Source organism: Diabrotica virgifera, chromosome 1 (genome assembly GCF_917563875.1).
Source record: "Diabrotica virgifera virgifera chromosome 1, PGI_DIABVI_V3a".
NCBI classification, from domain to species: Eukaryota; Metazoa; Arthropoda; class Insecta; order Coleoptera; family Chrysomelidae; genus Diabrotica; species Diabrotica virgifera.
Genome location: NC_065443.1, coordinates 310,853,158 through 310,868,348, shown reverse-complemented (window position 1 = coordinate 310,868,348; position 15,191 = coordinate 310,853,158). Strand labels below are relative to the sequence as shown.

General features: G+C 31.9%; 1 protein-coding gene across 1 annotated transcript; it reads right to left on the bottom strand.

Moving 5' to 3' along the window:
- Positions 1 to 1,802: 1,802 nt before the first annotated feature.
- Positions 1,803 to 12,729, bottom strand: LOC126879232 (probable 3-hydroxyacyl-CoA dehydrogenase B0272.3). Its single transcript, XM_050642285.1, has 3 exons — positions 12,466 to 12,729; positions 7,400 to 7,976; positions 1,803 to 2,087 (listed from the first exon to the last, which is right to left on the bottom strand). The coding sequence occupies exons 1-3, from the start codon at positions 12,577 to 12,579 to the stop codon at positions 1,849 to 1,851; spliced, it is 930 nt and encodes a 309-aa protein (XP_050498242.1). The 5' UTR covers positions 12,580 to 12,729; the 3' UTR covers positions 1,803 to 1,848.
- Between the last annotated feature and the right edge of the window lie 2,462 nt (positions 12,730 to 15,191).

Here is a 15,191-nt window from a genome sequence, read left to right as displayed (position 1 = left end):
ATATCGACATTGTGCGAGACACAGTCACCAATGTGAAGGAGACTTTCAATAAATTGGAGGTAGAGGCAAAGAAAACTGATTAAAGGGTAAATGACGAGAAGACCAAATACATATGCATCAACAGACAAAGGGGACGAGATAGACTATGGCAAAATGTTACTATAGACCCATATAACTTTAAAAGAGTGGAGAGTTTTAAATATCTCGGAGCAACAGTCACTGCAGATAACGATATCACGGAAGGAATTGAAGGGAAAATTCAGGCAGCAAACAGATGTATGTATAGCCTCCACAATACTATTAAATCCAAAATCCAAGAGTCTAACACGAGCATCAAAGATCAGAATATATAAAACAGTGATTAGACCGGTGCTCATGTATGGGTGGACTCTGACAAAAGCAATTGAAAGAAAACTTAGATGAGAGAAAAATCCTCAGAAGAATCTTTGGACCTTATCACGACCTTAAGAGCAACTAATACCGAATAAGAACAAAATGCTGAGGTCAAGCAGATGTATAGGGTGAGCGAGGTAGTCCCAAGAACTTAAATCTCAACGTCTAAGATGGGCTGGCCATTTCCATAGACTCCCTATTGTAAATATTTTTATTAAACAATCCTGCAAAAATCAGCTGTAAGCGTGCGCCCCTCTTATGGGAGTCATAATAAATGATGATTTTTTGGATTGTTTGATAAAAATACTTATGATAATACATATTGTTGTTTTAAGGGTACTCCATAGTTGTCGGACGCACCAAAGTTTAGAAAACTATATAAATGCCCCCTCCCGAAATATTTCCGAAATAGAAAAGTTGTCCGACTCAACATGAATAACTGATTAAAAAGAGTCTCACATGGGTGGTAATATTTTTTAATTGTGGCCCCAAGGGCCAAGGACCATTACCTTTCACCCATAGATTTACCAAAATTTGAACGCGGTCTTTAGTTAAAGTAATTCTTCTTCTTCCTTCTAGCCTCCCTAAATTGTTTAAGTTATCGCACCATCTTTTTCTTGGTCTGCCAATACCTCTTCGTCCATTTGATGACTTATCTCGTGCTATTCGTACTATCCTATCCTCTGTCATTCTACTAATGTGTTCGTTCCACTCCTGTTTCCGTTTTGTCACCCATACATTTATGTCTTCTACATTGCATGATCTTCTTTTGTTTTCACTTCTCTCCCTATCCAACAGACTTTTCCCTGATATTCGCCGAAGTATTTTCATCTCTGTTAGTTCTAGTGGTCGTCTCGTTTTAGATGTGTCAGGTCTTGTCTCCGTCGTGGATGTCAATATAAGTCTAATTGCTGCTTTATAGATCCTTGCTTTTGTGTCTATTGTCTTAGGTGTTTGTTCTTCCAGATTGTGTCATTAAGAGATCCCGCCGCTTTACTTGCTTTTAAGTTTTGTTGCCGTAGTTTCTCTTCAACATATCCGTAACTGGATATACAGTTATATCTATTTCCCAGATATCTAAACCTTGCTTCCTGCTTTATTATTTTCCCAACAATTTCTATTTTACATCGTAGTGGATATTTAGACGTTGTCATACATTTGGTTTTTTCTGCTGATATTATCATAATGTATTTCTTGTGTATTGAATATGTATATGTGTTAATCTTTAGACATCGTCTTCTGTCTCGGCGAATATGCGGCATCGTCTGCATAACATAATATTTGGATTTCTTTGTTTCTCATTATGTAACCATGACCCTTACGTACTGCTTCTATTATTTTATAAAGTAATTCATAATATATGATTTAATTTTGTGGAATTAATGCATTCTAAAGTAAAGTTCGAGGCGTAATAACAAAAATATATTTAAAATCAATAGGTTATAACAAGCTATCTTATTTTGTGTACTTATAGAATCCTTCTCCAGTCTTTCTTCCTAGTTTACCCTCTTTTACGAGTTTCTTTTGGAGCTCTACTGGGTTAAAAAGCGGATTTTCCGGGAATTTTTTGTGCCAACCTTCGAGGACGAACACACCAGTGTCTAAACCAGTATAATCGGCCAGTTCCAAAGGGCCCATTGGATAACCAGCTCCTAGTTTCATTGCAGTGTCGATGTCTTGAGCAGAAGCGTCGCCTAGAAAACAATTTAACTTTGTTTTATTGCCGAAAAAAAGTTTTCAATAAATGGATAATCTATACATAAATGAAATTGAGAAAACACAAATTCACAGAAAAGAATTTAATGCAATTAAAAACTAAGAAGAAACATAACACATTCAACTTCCGAAAGAAATTAAAAGAAATTACTGGCAACAAAAGGAAACATGTACATCAAAGTTTAGGAGACAAAAGAAACACAGAGTATTCATCATCGTCATGTCCCAGACAACCAAACGACGTTTTTATAATGTAGATAACACGTCATAAAAATGACCAATTGACGTGTTTCCATGACGTAGTACTGACGTTGAAAATCACGTGTATTTGTCTCATCGATTTGACGTTATAATTGTGACGATTTTCAAACGTCAAAAAGATGACGACCTTTATACGTCGGTAAAATCACGTCGTTAATACTTTCAAAAAGTGACCTCTTTCAGATGTTTCAAAATAGTATAAAATATAGGTAACATGAAACTTCTCGGCCTACTTCCCATGTGTCGAAGATATACTACCACTTGATTAAGATCGCTTGTGCGCTAGAAGCAACATTGATTCTGCATGATTGTACCAGCCCTCACATTATAGAATTTTCACTAGTTACCTATACATACCTACTTACTGTGTCAAAACTGAAACAACATATATGTGAAACTAATAAATAATTTATTAACAAATTATACAGCATACTTAATATCTTAATTTAACGCTGTCTTAATATCTTCATTTAACGCTTAATTAAAAACAAATAAACATAACCTCAAATAGTTGTCAAGAAGAATTACTGCATTAAACTAACTCACTGAGCAAAAAGGCATTAAAAATCTCTTAATTAACACGTTTCTTCAACTAAATATCTAAATGATAAGTCTTATTTTATCACACAAGACACAAACCGCGTAAACAATAAATAAGAAATTTCTTATGAACATTTAGCGTCATACCTGAACGAAATTTACCAATTTTTTGACGTCAGACTTAGGCTGTCTGAAATTAAAACGTTTTTTAAACGTAATTTTAACGTCAATAATCTTACGTATTTAAAATCACCTACAAAAGACGTCTATATGACGTAATGTTCAAACACGTGTTACATTCATCCAAAAACTGACGTTTCCTCAACGTTATATGACGTCACTTGGTTGCCTGGGGTCATCACTTAGCGCTACAACCCTGTGTAGGTCCTAGCTGACTATACAACCTTTTTCCAATTTGTTTGGTCTTCCATCAACCTAGGATCAAATGAAAGCACATTCCAGTAATAGGTTAGATAGATAAACAAGGTCAACAATTAAATTTTTAAATATACTTGTAGTAGAATTCTTATATTTGCCGTACAAAATACGCCAGCGCGTGTAGTTAAAGGTTAGAGCTACCAGTAAAGTCTTGTCCTAACCGACTAGACAAGGCGAAAACGGCGGGTTCGTTGGAAAAAATATTCCCATGAGATTTTTTTGCATAATCACATTTGTATTACACCCCAGAATAAGGTTCAAGAAGTCGCCCACAAGAAAAGTGGTCCAATTTTTTTTAACATTTTTTTAATCAAATTGTAATAACCAATATTTTTGGCCAGTACAAATTTTTGTTAGATTTTTTGGACCATTTCGGCTAAAAAAGATCTCTTGTAACTTTTCTCTAAAGTTGATGGTTTTCGCGTTATAAGCAATTTAAAATTTGAAAAACGCGAAAATGGCCATTTTTAAGACTTAATAACTCGGTTAAAAATTATTATTATGAAAGTAACACAGAAAGTGACTAAATCAAAGTTTAAATCCCCCCCTCCCCCTACATTATCCCGAAGAAATTTGTGTCATTAATTTATTACTAAGCTGTTATTTTTAATTATTAACAATAAGCCGATAAGAATGGCATCTCTCTCGCACTTACCATAGACGTCCTAATACGTGCAGGCGCTCGTTATTATTACTTAAAAATAACAGCTTAGTTACAAAATAATGACAAAAATTTCTTCAGGATCTTGTAGGGGGGGGGGGTCTTTTAACTTTGATTTAGTCACTTTCTGACTTTCAGAATAATAGCTTTTAACGAATTTATTAAGCCTTGAAAATCGCCATTTTTCGTTTTTTTTTTCAATTTTAAATTGTTTATAACTCGAAAACTATCAACTTTAGAGAAAAATTACAAGAGACCTTTTTTGTCCAGAATAGTCCAAAAAACCTAACAAAAATTTGTAATGGCCAAAAATATAGATTTTTGCAATTTGATCAAAAAAAATTGTTAAAAAAAATTTGGACCACTTCTAACGTGGGCGACTTCTTGAACCTTATTCTGGGATGTTTCGCGATTGTTATTATGCAAAAAATCTCATGGGAATATTTTTCGACGACTGATAAATCTAATAATAAATAAACATTTAGTTTTGTGTTATTGGAGTTATGAAAAAACTGAAAATATAGCGTAACCTATTAAAAATTATTGTTAATTAAACAGCAAACAGAAACTAATTAAAAAGCAAAAACATTTGAAATTATATTCATATTAATTATAAATAAGTATAACGATATATATAATTATTATAATTATGAAGATATTAGAGGAACAATTTAACTTTAGTTTTTGTTTAAGCTTATTTAATTCTCAGAGTTAAAGTTTTAAAATGTCAAGATATAATTATGTATGAGTAACGGTAGGTAGGTAGTAGAAACGTAATTTTCCTTCTTTCTTGGCTCTACAGCTCTATGTCTCCATATGTCTGATATATCTCTAGGTCATATGTCTCAGATTCGACAACAAGGCAATTTAAAAAGAAAGAAAGAGTTAAATGATAAATTATCTGCAATTAGTCAATCATATGGGGTGGGTATAACTTACATACCTAAATTTGCAACGGTCGACGAAAAATCGGAAGTTTTTAAAGAAAAATCTTTATTTCGTAAATTATACAGAGTGGTCCAAAGAAAACAGTCCGCCTCGATATTTGGCAGTATTTATTAGATTTTAAGAAAATTATGAAACATGTCGATTTTTGATCTAACGGGGACACATTTTTACGGTACATACATTTGTCACTTGTCAACCCCCTACCTTCCACTTCCCCCACCCCTTATTTTTAAATAGGGAATAGTGGTCGTGTGCTAGCTCATTTAAAAGGTTATCCAATTCTCTATTCAGTAATATAAACATTAACATAATTATTTTTACAGGGTGTCCAAGAAAATAATTAAATTAATTGACGCAAAGAGAAGAATGTATGTTAATTTATTTAATTCAAAATATATTCTACTGCTGGCACAAAACAGAAAAAATGTTTTTTGATAAATAAACATTGCTTTTCGCTTAATTTCAATGTTCAAGCTGCCACCCATCTGCCTCTTGGTAGGTTGAATACCTATTGAATTTAAGCGAAAAACAATATTTATTTTTCAAATAAACATTTTTCTCTGTTTTCTGTCAGTAGTAAAATGTATTTTGAGTTAAATAAATTGCATACATTCTTCTTTTTGTGTCAATTAATTTAATTCAAAATAATTTTTCTTGGACACCCTCCATAAATAAGTATGTCAATGTTAATATTACTGAATAGCGAATTGGATAACCTTTCAAATGAGGTAGCACACGACCCCTATTCCCTATTTAAAAATAAGGGCTAGGAAAAATGGAAGAGATGGGGTTGAAAAATGACAGATGTATGTACCGTAAAAATGTGTCCCCTTAGATCAAAAATCGATATGTTTCTCCATTTCCTTAAAATATAATAAATACTGCCAAATATCGAGGTGGACTGTTTTCTTTGGCCCACTCTATATAGGGTGAGGCAGATAACTGGCCTATTAGAAATATCTCGAGAACTAAAGGCAACAGAATCATGAAAATTGGAATAAAGGGGTTTTGAAGGATGATCTATTAAATGAAAATATTTTCATCTCTTTGTAACTTCCGGTTATACCGGAAGTTGCTTATACCTTCGTTTTTTTAAATGGGACACCCTGTATATTTTTACATTTTTGGATTCTCTTCGATGTCTTCTTTCTTAAAATATAAGGTTTTGTAATATTATACAGGGTATTTTAAAAGATAATTACGTTTTTTTTTATTAATTTCGTAGCAACATTCACACCCTGTAGAATTGTAGTAGTTTGACATTTAAAACTCTACTTACATTCAAATGATTTTTAATATACTCTACTATTGTTAAGAATCATTAGTATAGCAAATTTTTTAAATTTAGTATACAGGGTTGGTCGAAACTCGGAATGAGTATTTTCTGAGTTTTCTGAAATGGAACACCCTGTATTTTTGTATTGTAGTGAAATGGTATTTTATAGTACTTTTTTATTTCTTAAGCATTCCCTATACCTAACTGCTTTAATTTGTGAGTTATTGGTGATTCAAGCTAAACATTAATTGCAACAAAAAATACGTAAAATTTTATTAGGTTGGCCGTGAAAATACTTAATCCCAAATAATTTTTCAGAAATAAATACATATTAATTCAGACTGGTCCATAAAATTACCAATAATGGTTTAGCTATCAAAATACCTACGTAGGTGCGATTAACAATTAAGCACAAATTAAAGCAGTTAGGTATAGGGAATGCTTAAGAAATAAAAAAGTACCATAAAATATCATTTCATTACAATACTAAAATACAGGGTGTTCCATTTAAGAAAACTCAGAAAATACTCATTCCTAGTTTCGACCAACCCTGTATACTAAAATTAAAAATTTAGCTATACTAATGGTTCTTAACAATAGTAGAGTATACTAAAAATCATTTGAACGTAAGTAGAGTTTTAGATGTCAAACTACTACAATTCTACAGGGTGTTAATTTTGCTACGAAATTAATAAAAAAACGTAATTATCTTTTAAAATACCCTGTATAATATTACAAAACCTCATATTTTAAAAAAGAAGACATCGAAGAGAATCCAAAAATGTAAAAATATACAGGGTGTCCCATTTAAAAAAACGAAGTTATAAGCAACTTCCGGTATAACCGGAAGTTGCAAAGAGTTGAAAGTATTTTCATTTAATAGATCATCCCTTAAAACCCCTTTATTCAAATTTTCATGATTCTGTTGCCTTTAGTTCTCGAGATATTTTTAATAGGCCATTTATTTGCCTCACCCTGTATACAATAGTCCGAATAAATACGGCATTAAACTGTTATTAAAATACTTTGACGGTAACATTTCCTCATTTTCCCTCCGCGTAGATCAGCTATTAATTATAGTTGAGAATATGTTTTTTTTTTAATTTTAGATTTCCCAATTTCAAAATCGTAAAATTTCGAGAATTTAAAAGCACACATAAACTCACCTCTTTCCAACATACGAACCGCTTCAGCAACATAAGGAACCAGCAACCTATTGACAACAAATCCGGGAGTATCTTTACAGGTGATGCAGACTTTGCCAATGGACTTGCCCCAAGCCATCATGGCATTGTAGGTTTGGTCACTGGTTTCAGAAATCCTGATGACTTCCAAAAGTTTCATCATAGGTACAGGGTTGAAAAAATGAAGTCCTCCAAACCTGTCCAGCCGTTTTGTTACAGATGCGATTTCTGCGATGGATAGAGAACTAGTATTGGAGGCGAAAAGAGTTTTCTCTGGTGCAGCTTCGTCTAAGCTCTTAAACAACTTATGTTTTATATCCATATTTTCCACAATGGCTTCTACAACTAGATCTGCGTTTTGTACTCCTTTTTGTGGTTCGGTTGAGTACTGGATGCGAGATAATATATCATCTACTAACTTTTTTCCTTCAGCTGGGTTGTCTTTGTGTAGTTTTTTAGCAACTCGACCAAGACTGTTTTGAATGCTGCTTTCTGATTTTTTCAAGACATCTGAGCTGACGTCTACTAAGGTTACATTTTGACCAGATTGAGCTGCGACCTACAAAAATATTTTAAATGTAAATAATCTTCGTTTTACTTAGCTTAATACAAAAAAAATTAAATTTTACAGGTGAAGAGGAGTTAAGGTTACAAACAATTTGAAACTACAGTTGCACAAAAGAGTAATTTTCAAACAGTATTAAAGAACTAGAAGCATTCTATATACAGGGTGTTTCATTGGGAAACGGAAATACTTTAATGGTGAATAGAGGCCACTGAGGCGGTTGTAGATATACTACATTTATTGCCTCACCGTTGTTTATAACCGAGTTACAGGGTGTTTTATCGATTTTGCCCATTTCTTTCTGGACCCATAACTTTAGAACCACCTAGTAGATTTTTTTGATATTTGGTACACATATATGTCTCATTTAGAACCCAAACCATTCAACTACTAATCACAAGAAAAATCCATGTCCGGACTAAAATTATAAATTCATTGTGACCTTGAAACAACACCCTGTGTATTAAAATTTTCAAAATTCGTTTGTATATTTGAAAAGAGCAAAACGCCTAGTTTAACTGTTCGCTTAAATTTTTTGGCCAAGCAATTTATTGACTTTAGTTTTGAAATTTTAATAAAAATTTTAAAAACTCTGTGATTAAAAAGCAGCTGGTATTATTAACTTTTACTAATAAATTATTAAAATAATGAGCAAATACGTATTTTAACAATAATCTATAATTATTTACTACATTGGAACGATCCATTTAGTTATCACAAAAAAAATCCAGGTCCGGATTAACAAAAAAAGATAAAGTAATTTTGACCTTTAAACAACACCCTGTATATTGTAATTTTCAAAATCCGTTTATACATTTAAGAAGAGCACAAGTTCGCTTTAATTTTTTGCGCAGACATTTTAGTGACAATAATTTTGAAATTAAATACATTGAAATTTTTAAGAACTCTGAAATTAAAGAGCAGGATTTTAAAGCAATTTTAATAGTAAATTACTAAAATTAGTGAATAAATACATTTTAAAAATAATCAATATTGAACTATTGAAAATAATTTACTACATTGAAATGACCCACTTACTAATTACAAGAAAACTTCAGGTCAGGATTAACAAAAAAACATAAAGTAATTGTGAGCTTGAAACAACACCCTGTATATTGAAATTTTCTAAATCCGTTTGACTATTAAAAAGAGCACAAAACTTAATTTAATGGCTTCCTTCAATTTTTTGAGCAGACCATCTAATGACATTACTTTTGAAATTCTTGATAAAATCCAAATTTTTGATAGTTCTCAGAGTTCTTAAAAAATTTCGAGATAATTTCAAAATTTAAGTCATTAAATTGCCTGTTCAAAAAATGGAAGAGAAACATTAAACTTAGTTTTTGTGCTCTTTTCAAATTTTCAAATTTTTTGAAAATTTCAATATACAGGGTGTTGTTTCAAGGTCACAATTACTTTATACTTTTTTGGTTAATCCGGACCTGGATTTTTGTTGTGGTCAGTATGTGGGTCGTTCCAGTGTAGTAAATAAATATTGACCATTTTTAAAATGAGTATATATCATTTACTCTTTGACAATTTATTATTAAAAGTTAATAATATCAGCTTTTTAATCTCAGAGTTCTAAAAAATTTTAATGTACATATTTAATTTCAAAATTAAAGTCATTAAATTTTCTGAGCAAAAAATTAAAGCCAAACTGCAAACTCAGTTGCTTGTGGTCTTTTCAAATGGATTTTAAAAAAATCAATATACAGGGTGTTTCTTCAAAGTCACAATTACTTTATATACTTGTTTGTTAATCCGGACCTGGATTTTTCTTGTGATTACTAAATGGGTCGTTTCAATGTAGTAAATATTTATGGATTATTGTTAAAATAAGTATTTGTTCATTAATTTTAATAATCTCTTAGTAAAAGTTAATAAACCTGCTTTTTAATCTCAGAGTTCTTAGAAATGTTATTAAAATTTCAAAATTAAAGTCATTAAATTGTCTGGCCAAAAAATTGAAGTGAACAGTTAAACTTGGTTTTTCTGGTCTTTCTAACTATGCAAACGAATTTTGAAAATTTATAAAGGGTGTTGTTTCAAGGTCACAATGAATTTATAATTTTATTTTAGTCCGGACCTGGATTTTTCTTGTGATTAATAGTTGGATGGTTTGGGTTGTAAATGAGACATATGTGTACCAAATATCAAAAAAATCTACAGGGTGATTCTAAAGTTATGGGTCCATAAAGAAATGGCAAAATCGATTAAACACCCTTTAACTCGGTTATAAACAACGGTGAGGCAATAAATGTAGTGACTCTAGAAGCGCCTCATTGACCTCTATTTACCATTCAAGTATTTCCGTTTCCCAATGAAATACCCTGTATAACAGAAATACATAAAATGTTTAAAAGACTTCTTTTTTATACTTGCAATCAGCAAGAGGGGAAACTTGATCATTTTTCATTTTTATACAGATAATACGACAGGATAGTTTTTGCCTAACGTGACAGGATTGTCATAGGACTCATAGCCATAAACAACAAAGAACTAAGAGAAAAAATATTCATTCCGAAGAAACTCAGGAGATAGCAATTCAAACTGACTCTAGTCAAAACGGGCTAGGGTGTTGTGTTGGTTACTACAAAACCAAAAACCGATTGCTTTTGCATCAACATCAAGGTTACTAACAGATAATGAAACACGGTTTAGCCAAAATATAGTCATTTTAATGATTTGCAATAAATTTCATAAACATGTTTATGGAGGTCATATTAAAATTGATTTTGCTCATCGTCCACTAAAGGCTTTAATGAGAAAATTTCAAATTTGTTCACCTCGATTATATTACAGAATAAAGGTAAATATTGAGGTAAGATGTAAGCCAGGACAAAAAATGCATATTGTTGATTTCATCATCATCATCATTAACCCGTACACTTCCACTGCTGGACATAGGTCTCCCTCAGCTCTTTCCATCATCTCTGCCATGTGCGGCTTGTATCCAGTTACTTATAACACGCTTCAGATCGTCGGTCCATCTGGTTGGTGAGCCTCCCCTGATAGTGCTTCTTCTCGTGGTCTCCACTATGATTGCTGATTTACTTTCTAGAAATTTTCAAACTACTTCAAGTAAAGATAATAAGCTTATTACCAAAATAAAATTTGAAAAAAAAGTTTCTTCGAAAAAAAAATGAATAATTCAATAAATAGATTTCTAATTTTGATTGCCAATAAATAAATAAAAATGTCATTTTTTTATATATCAATAAACACTTTGGACTTTAAAAGTTTAACACAAAATAAACATGTTTTTTACGTTAATTGAGATGGTTAGTGCCAAGATATGAATTCAATTACTTTTAGAGATAATGTTATATAAATACATGAACAGTAAACAAGATATGTTGCCTATCTTATCAACCAACTTAATCTTTGGTACCTACATGTAAAACGTAAGCAGAAAAAAATGTAGAGTAAATAGTTCAATAATATGAAATGATATCGGCATAGCTTGCAATAAAATAGATATCTATACAAATTAATGAAAAAGGCAACCCTAAATACGTACGTCTTTATGACTATTGATCTTCATTAATACTTAACGGTGTAGGTACCCAAGTTAGAAAAAGTAAAATAAACTTGTAAAATGATAAATACAAAGATATGCAACAGGAAATAACGAAGTCAGTTTGCAGTAATAATGCTAGAAGGTCCTGAATTCCAGATCGTTAACTAATACTGTATTGACATATGGAGCGCAAACATGGACACTGACAGAAAATAGCATGGATAACGTATTAAAAACACAAAGGCCATGGAAAGAAAAATAAAAATGCTACAAGTAAATCGGAAGGATAACAAAAGTAACGAATGAATAAAAAAATCACTAACGTCAAAGATGCAAAGGAAAAAAAAGCAGAACTGAAATGGAAATTCGCTGGACACAATGCAAGGCAAAAGGACGGCAGATGGAATAACCAAATACTACACTGGAGACCCTGAGAATACCGAAGAGGAAGGGGAAGACCTCAAATGAGATGGATCGACGACATCAAAAAACACGCTCGTTCCAAATGGATGAGTATAGTCCAGGACAGAGAATTCTGGAAAGAAAAAGGGGAGTCTTACGTTCAAGAATGGGAGAAATAGGCTATAAATAAATAGATATAACTAATACTGTACCACAGAGGAAGCTAAAGCAACCTGGGTAAAAAGAACGCCCAATAATTAAATAAACAAGGAGAAATTTTCTCCAGTAAATAGTTAAATAATGTGAAATGATATCGGCATAGCTCGCAATAAAATACATGTACAAAATAATGAAAAATAAACCGTAGATACGTCTTTCTGACTATTGTTTTTCAGCAGTAGGTACTGTGTAGCCAAGTGAGAGTAAAATAAACATGGAAAATTATCAATACCTACAAAGAAACGGAACAGGAAGCAACGCAACCAAGGCAACAAATTTGCAGTAATAATGCTAGAAGGCCCTGAATTCTAGCATCAACTAATTAAAAAAATTAAATACCTGTGCAATTCCAGACCCCATCAAACCTCCACCAATGACGGTCACATTTTGAATCACATTCCTGGCTGTAGTTGTAGAAAATCCTCTAGACAAAACATTACCTATTGCTGCCATTGTATTATTTTTTTTTGAAACGATGCGTTCAACACTCAGCAACAAAAATGTGACTGATTAAAAGCACAAAAATGTTGAACTTTATCAACACAATTCGATAATAAAATAGCGGTGTTGCGAACAGGTTTATCTGTTTTTTGTTGACTTAATATTATTTAAATGTATTCTTGGCGTGGCTATGTAACCGTAAACACGGGAAATATTTTATTTTGTTATTATTTATTTGTGGTAGTTTCTACATCTACAGGGTGTTTCATTTTTTGGAACTATTTTAACTGTAGATTTCTGGGCTCAAAATATTGGGGCTTAACCCAAACCACCTAGTCCGAAAATGCTTCCTAAAGGCAGTGGCGCACCCAGGGGGTTGGTGGTTAAAAGCTCTCCCAGAGCATATAAAAAATATATAAAGAATAGTTGGAAAATGTAACTTGTCTTTCACAAACAATACAAAAAAATTTCTGTACCCAAGCCAACCCCCCTAGAATAAAATTCTAGGTGCGCCACTGCCTAAATGAGCTGTAGAGCTCTTTGAAGATGGCGTCTTTTAATTAGTTTGTTTTTAAATACCTCTAGAACGCTTCTATTTAAAAAAACGAAAACTGGTATGTCTATTTAGGTATCTTTCACAGATCAATCGATTCCATAAATTGCGACTTTCTAGTACCGGTCACAGGCGTCCCTTTTGGGTAGGGCAAGAGTTATTTTATCGCATAACTTTTTTGTCTATAATTGTTAAAGCTTTTTGACACTGGATTATTAAATTGAGAGATATTCTAGTCCTACATAAAAGGTACTTTTGGTTTTAGTCGGTGAGATACACCGTTTTCTAGAAAAATCGATTTGAAAATTTTTCGATTTTTGAATTTGAACAAAATTTGAAAAAACAATTTAAAAACGGTGTATTTTACCGACTTAAAGCAAAAGTAACTTTTGGTACTATCTAGTGCCAAAATTCTCAAAAATTAAAGACAAAAATATTATGCGATAAAATAACCGTTGACCTACCCAAAAGGGACGCATATGACCCGTACTAGAAATTCGCAATTGATGAAATCGGTTCATCTATGGAAGATTAATAAACGTACCAGTTTTTGTTTTTCTGAATAGTTTTTATTTAATTTTTTTTTTCAAATTCAACAAACTCAAAATTCTCAAATCTATTTTTCTGGAAAACGGTGTATCCTACCGACTTAAAGCAAGAATACCTTTTAGTACTAGAATACCTCACAATTTAATATTCTCTTGTCAAAAATGCCTAAAAGGTAAAAACAAAAAGTTATGCCATAAAATAACCGTTGTCCTGTCCAAAACGCACGCCTATGACCGGTACTAGAAATTCACAATTTATGAAATCGATTTATCTCTGGAAAATAAATAGGCGCATCAGTTTTCGTTTTTCTAAGTAGACGCGTTCTGAAGGTATTTAAAAAAACTAATTACAAGAAGCTATCTTCAAAGGGCTCAAGCTCCCTTAGCTCCCATTTGCATTTTGCTGCGTTAATTATGTTACTTTTGAGTTTTCCCAGCTTTCCTCGATGTTATCTTTTTTCAATAATCTATTCTCTCATAAAATTATCATAATATTATAGTGGGACAAAATCATAATAGGGATGGTCTAGTTTTTCATTTAAAACAAAACTTTCTGAAAAAACTCATACAGAAGTAAAAACTTCAATTTGTATTCTGGTATAAAATCGTTTATTAAAAACTATCTAAAATGTCATCCAAATGGATTGCAAAACGTTTTCGTTCTAATTTAGAACATCTTCAGTGCCTAGAATGAAGTATTTCCACGTTAGATTAAAGCAAAAAAGTTAAAATTGTTTCTGTTAGAAAGAAAAAACATGTGGGAATACTTAAATTCTGCTGAGTAGTTTGAAACTAGCACACTATTTAAAGTGGTAACACGATAATATGGTTTACATATTAAATTTTAATAGAATATGGTGACCACAAGTCGATGTTGTTAGATATAATAGAATACATGATCAAAGGGCAACATGTTTTCCTTCTCGAAAATGCTAGGTACTTGCCAGTTCAATGGACACAGAGCAACTGAGAAAATAGGAAATGGAGATTCAATATGACAAGAGCGACATGACATGACAAGATCAAACCAATTTTTGGTTAAAGCTTAAAAAGTGTAGTTTGATTTTGGATTTTTAGTAAAATGTAAAGGTTGTTAATAAATATCTGAAATTACAATTTAAATTGAAGGTCAGTTTGAAGCCAAGATGAAGACCACACTATAGTACCATTACATTTCTAAATTCTTTAAACATCGACTTATTGTCGACATTGTTGTAGCCGAAATGGCCTAATTATTGTAATATCAAGGCCTTTTGACCTAACTATGTACCTGGTTCCAACTACTTTGGATCTAAATTTTCTACCTGATGATGGACTGATTGGTCCGAAAACGTTTGTTTGTTTTTTGTACTATAGATGTACCCACTTCAATCCAATTTGCATCATTTTAGATAAAAATTTTAATAAAATTATATACCATCTACCTACAAGTGAAGTTTTACTTCCTTAGTAAGTTTTTTTTATTATGGTATACAGCCAATAAGAGGAATCTTTTCCTGTAAATTTTACAATTTAAATTATTT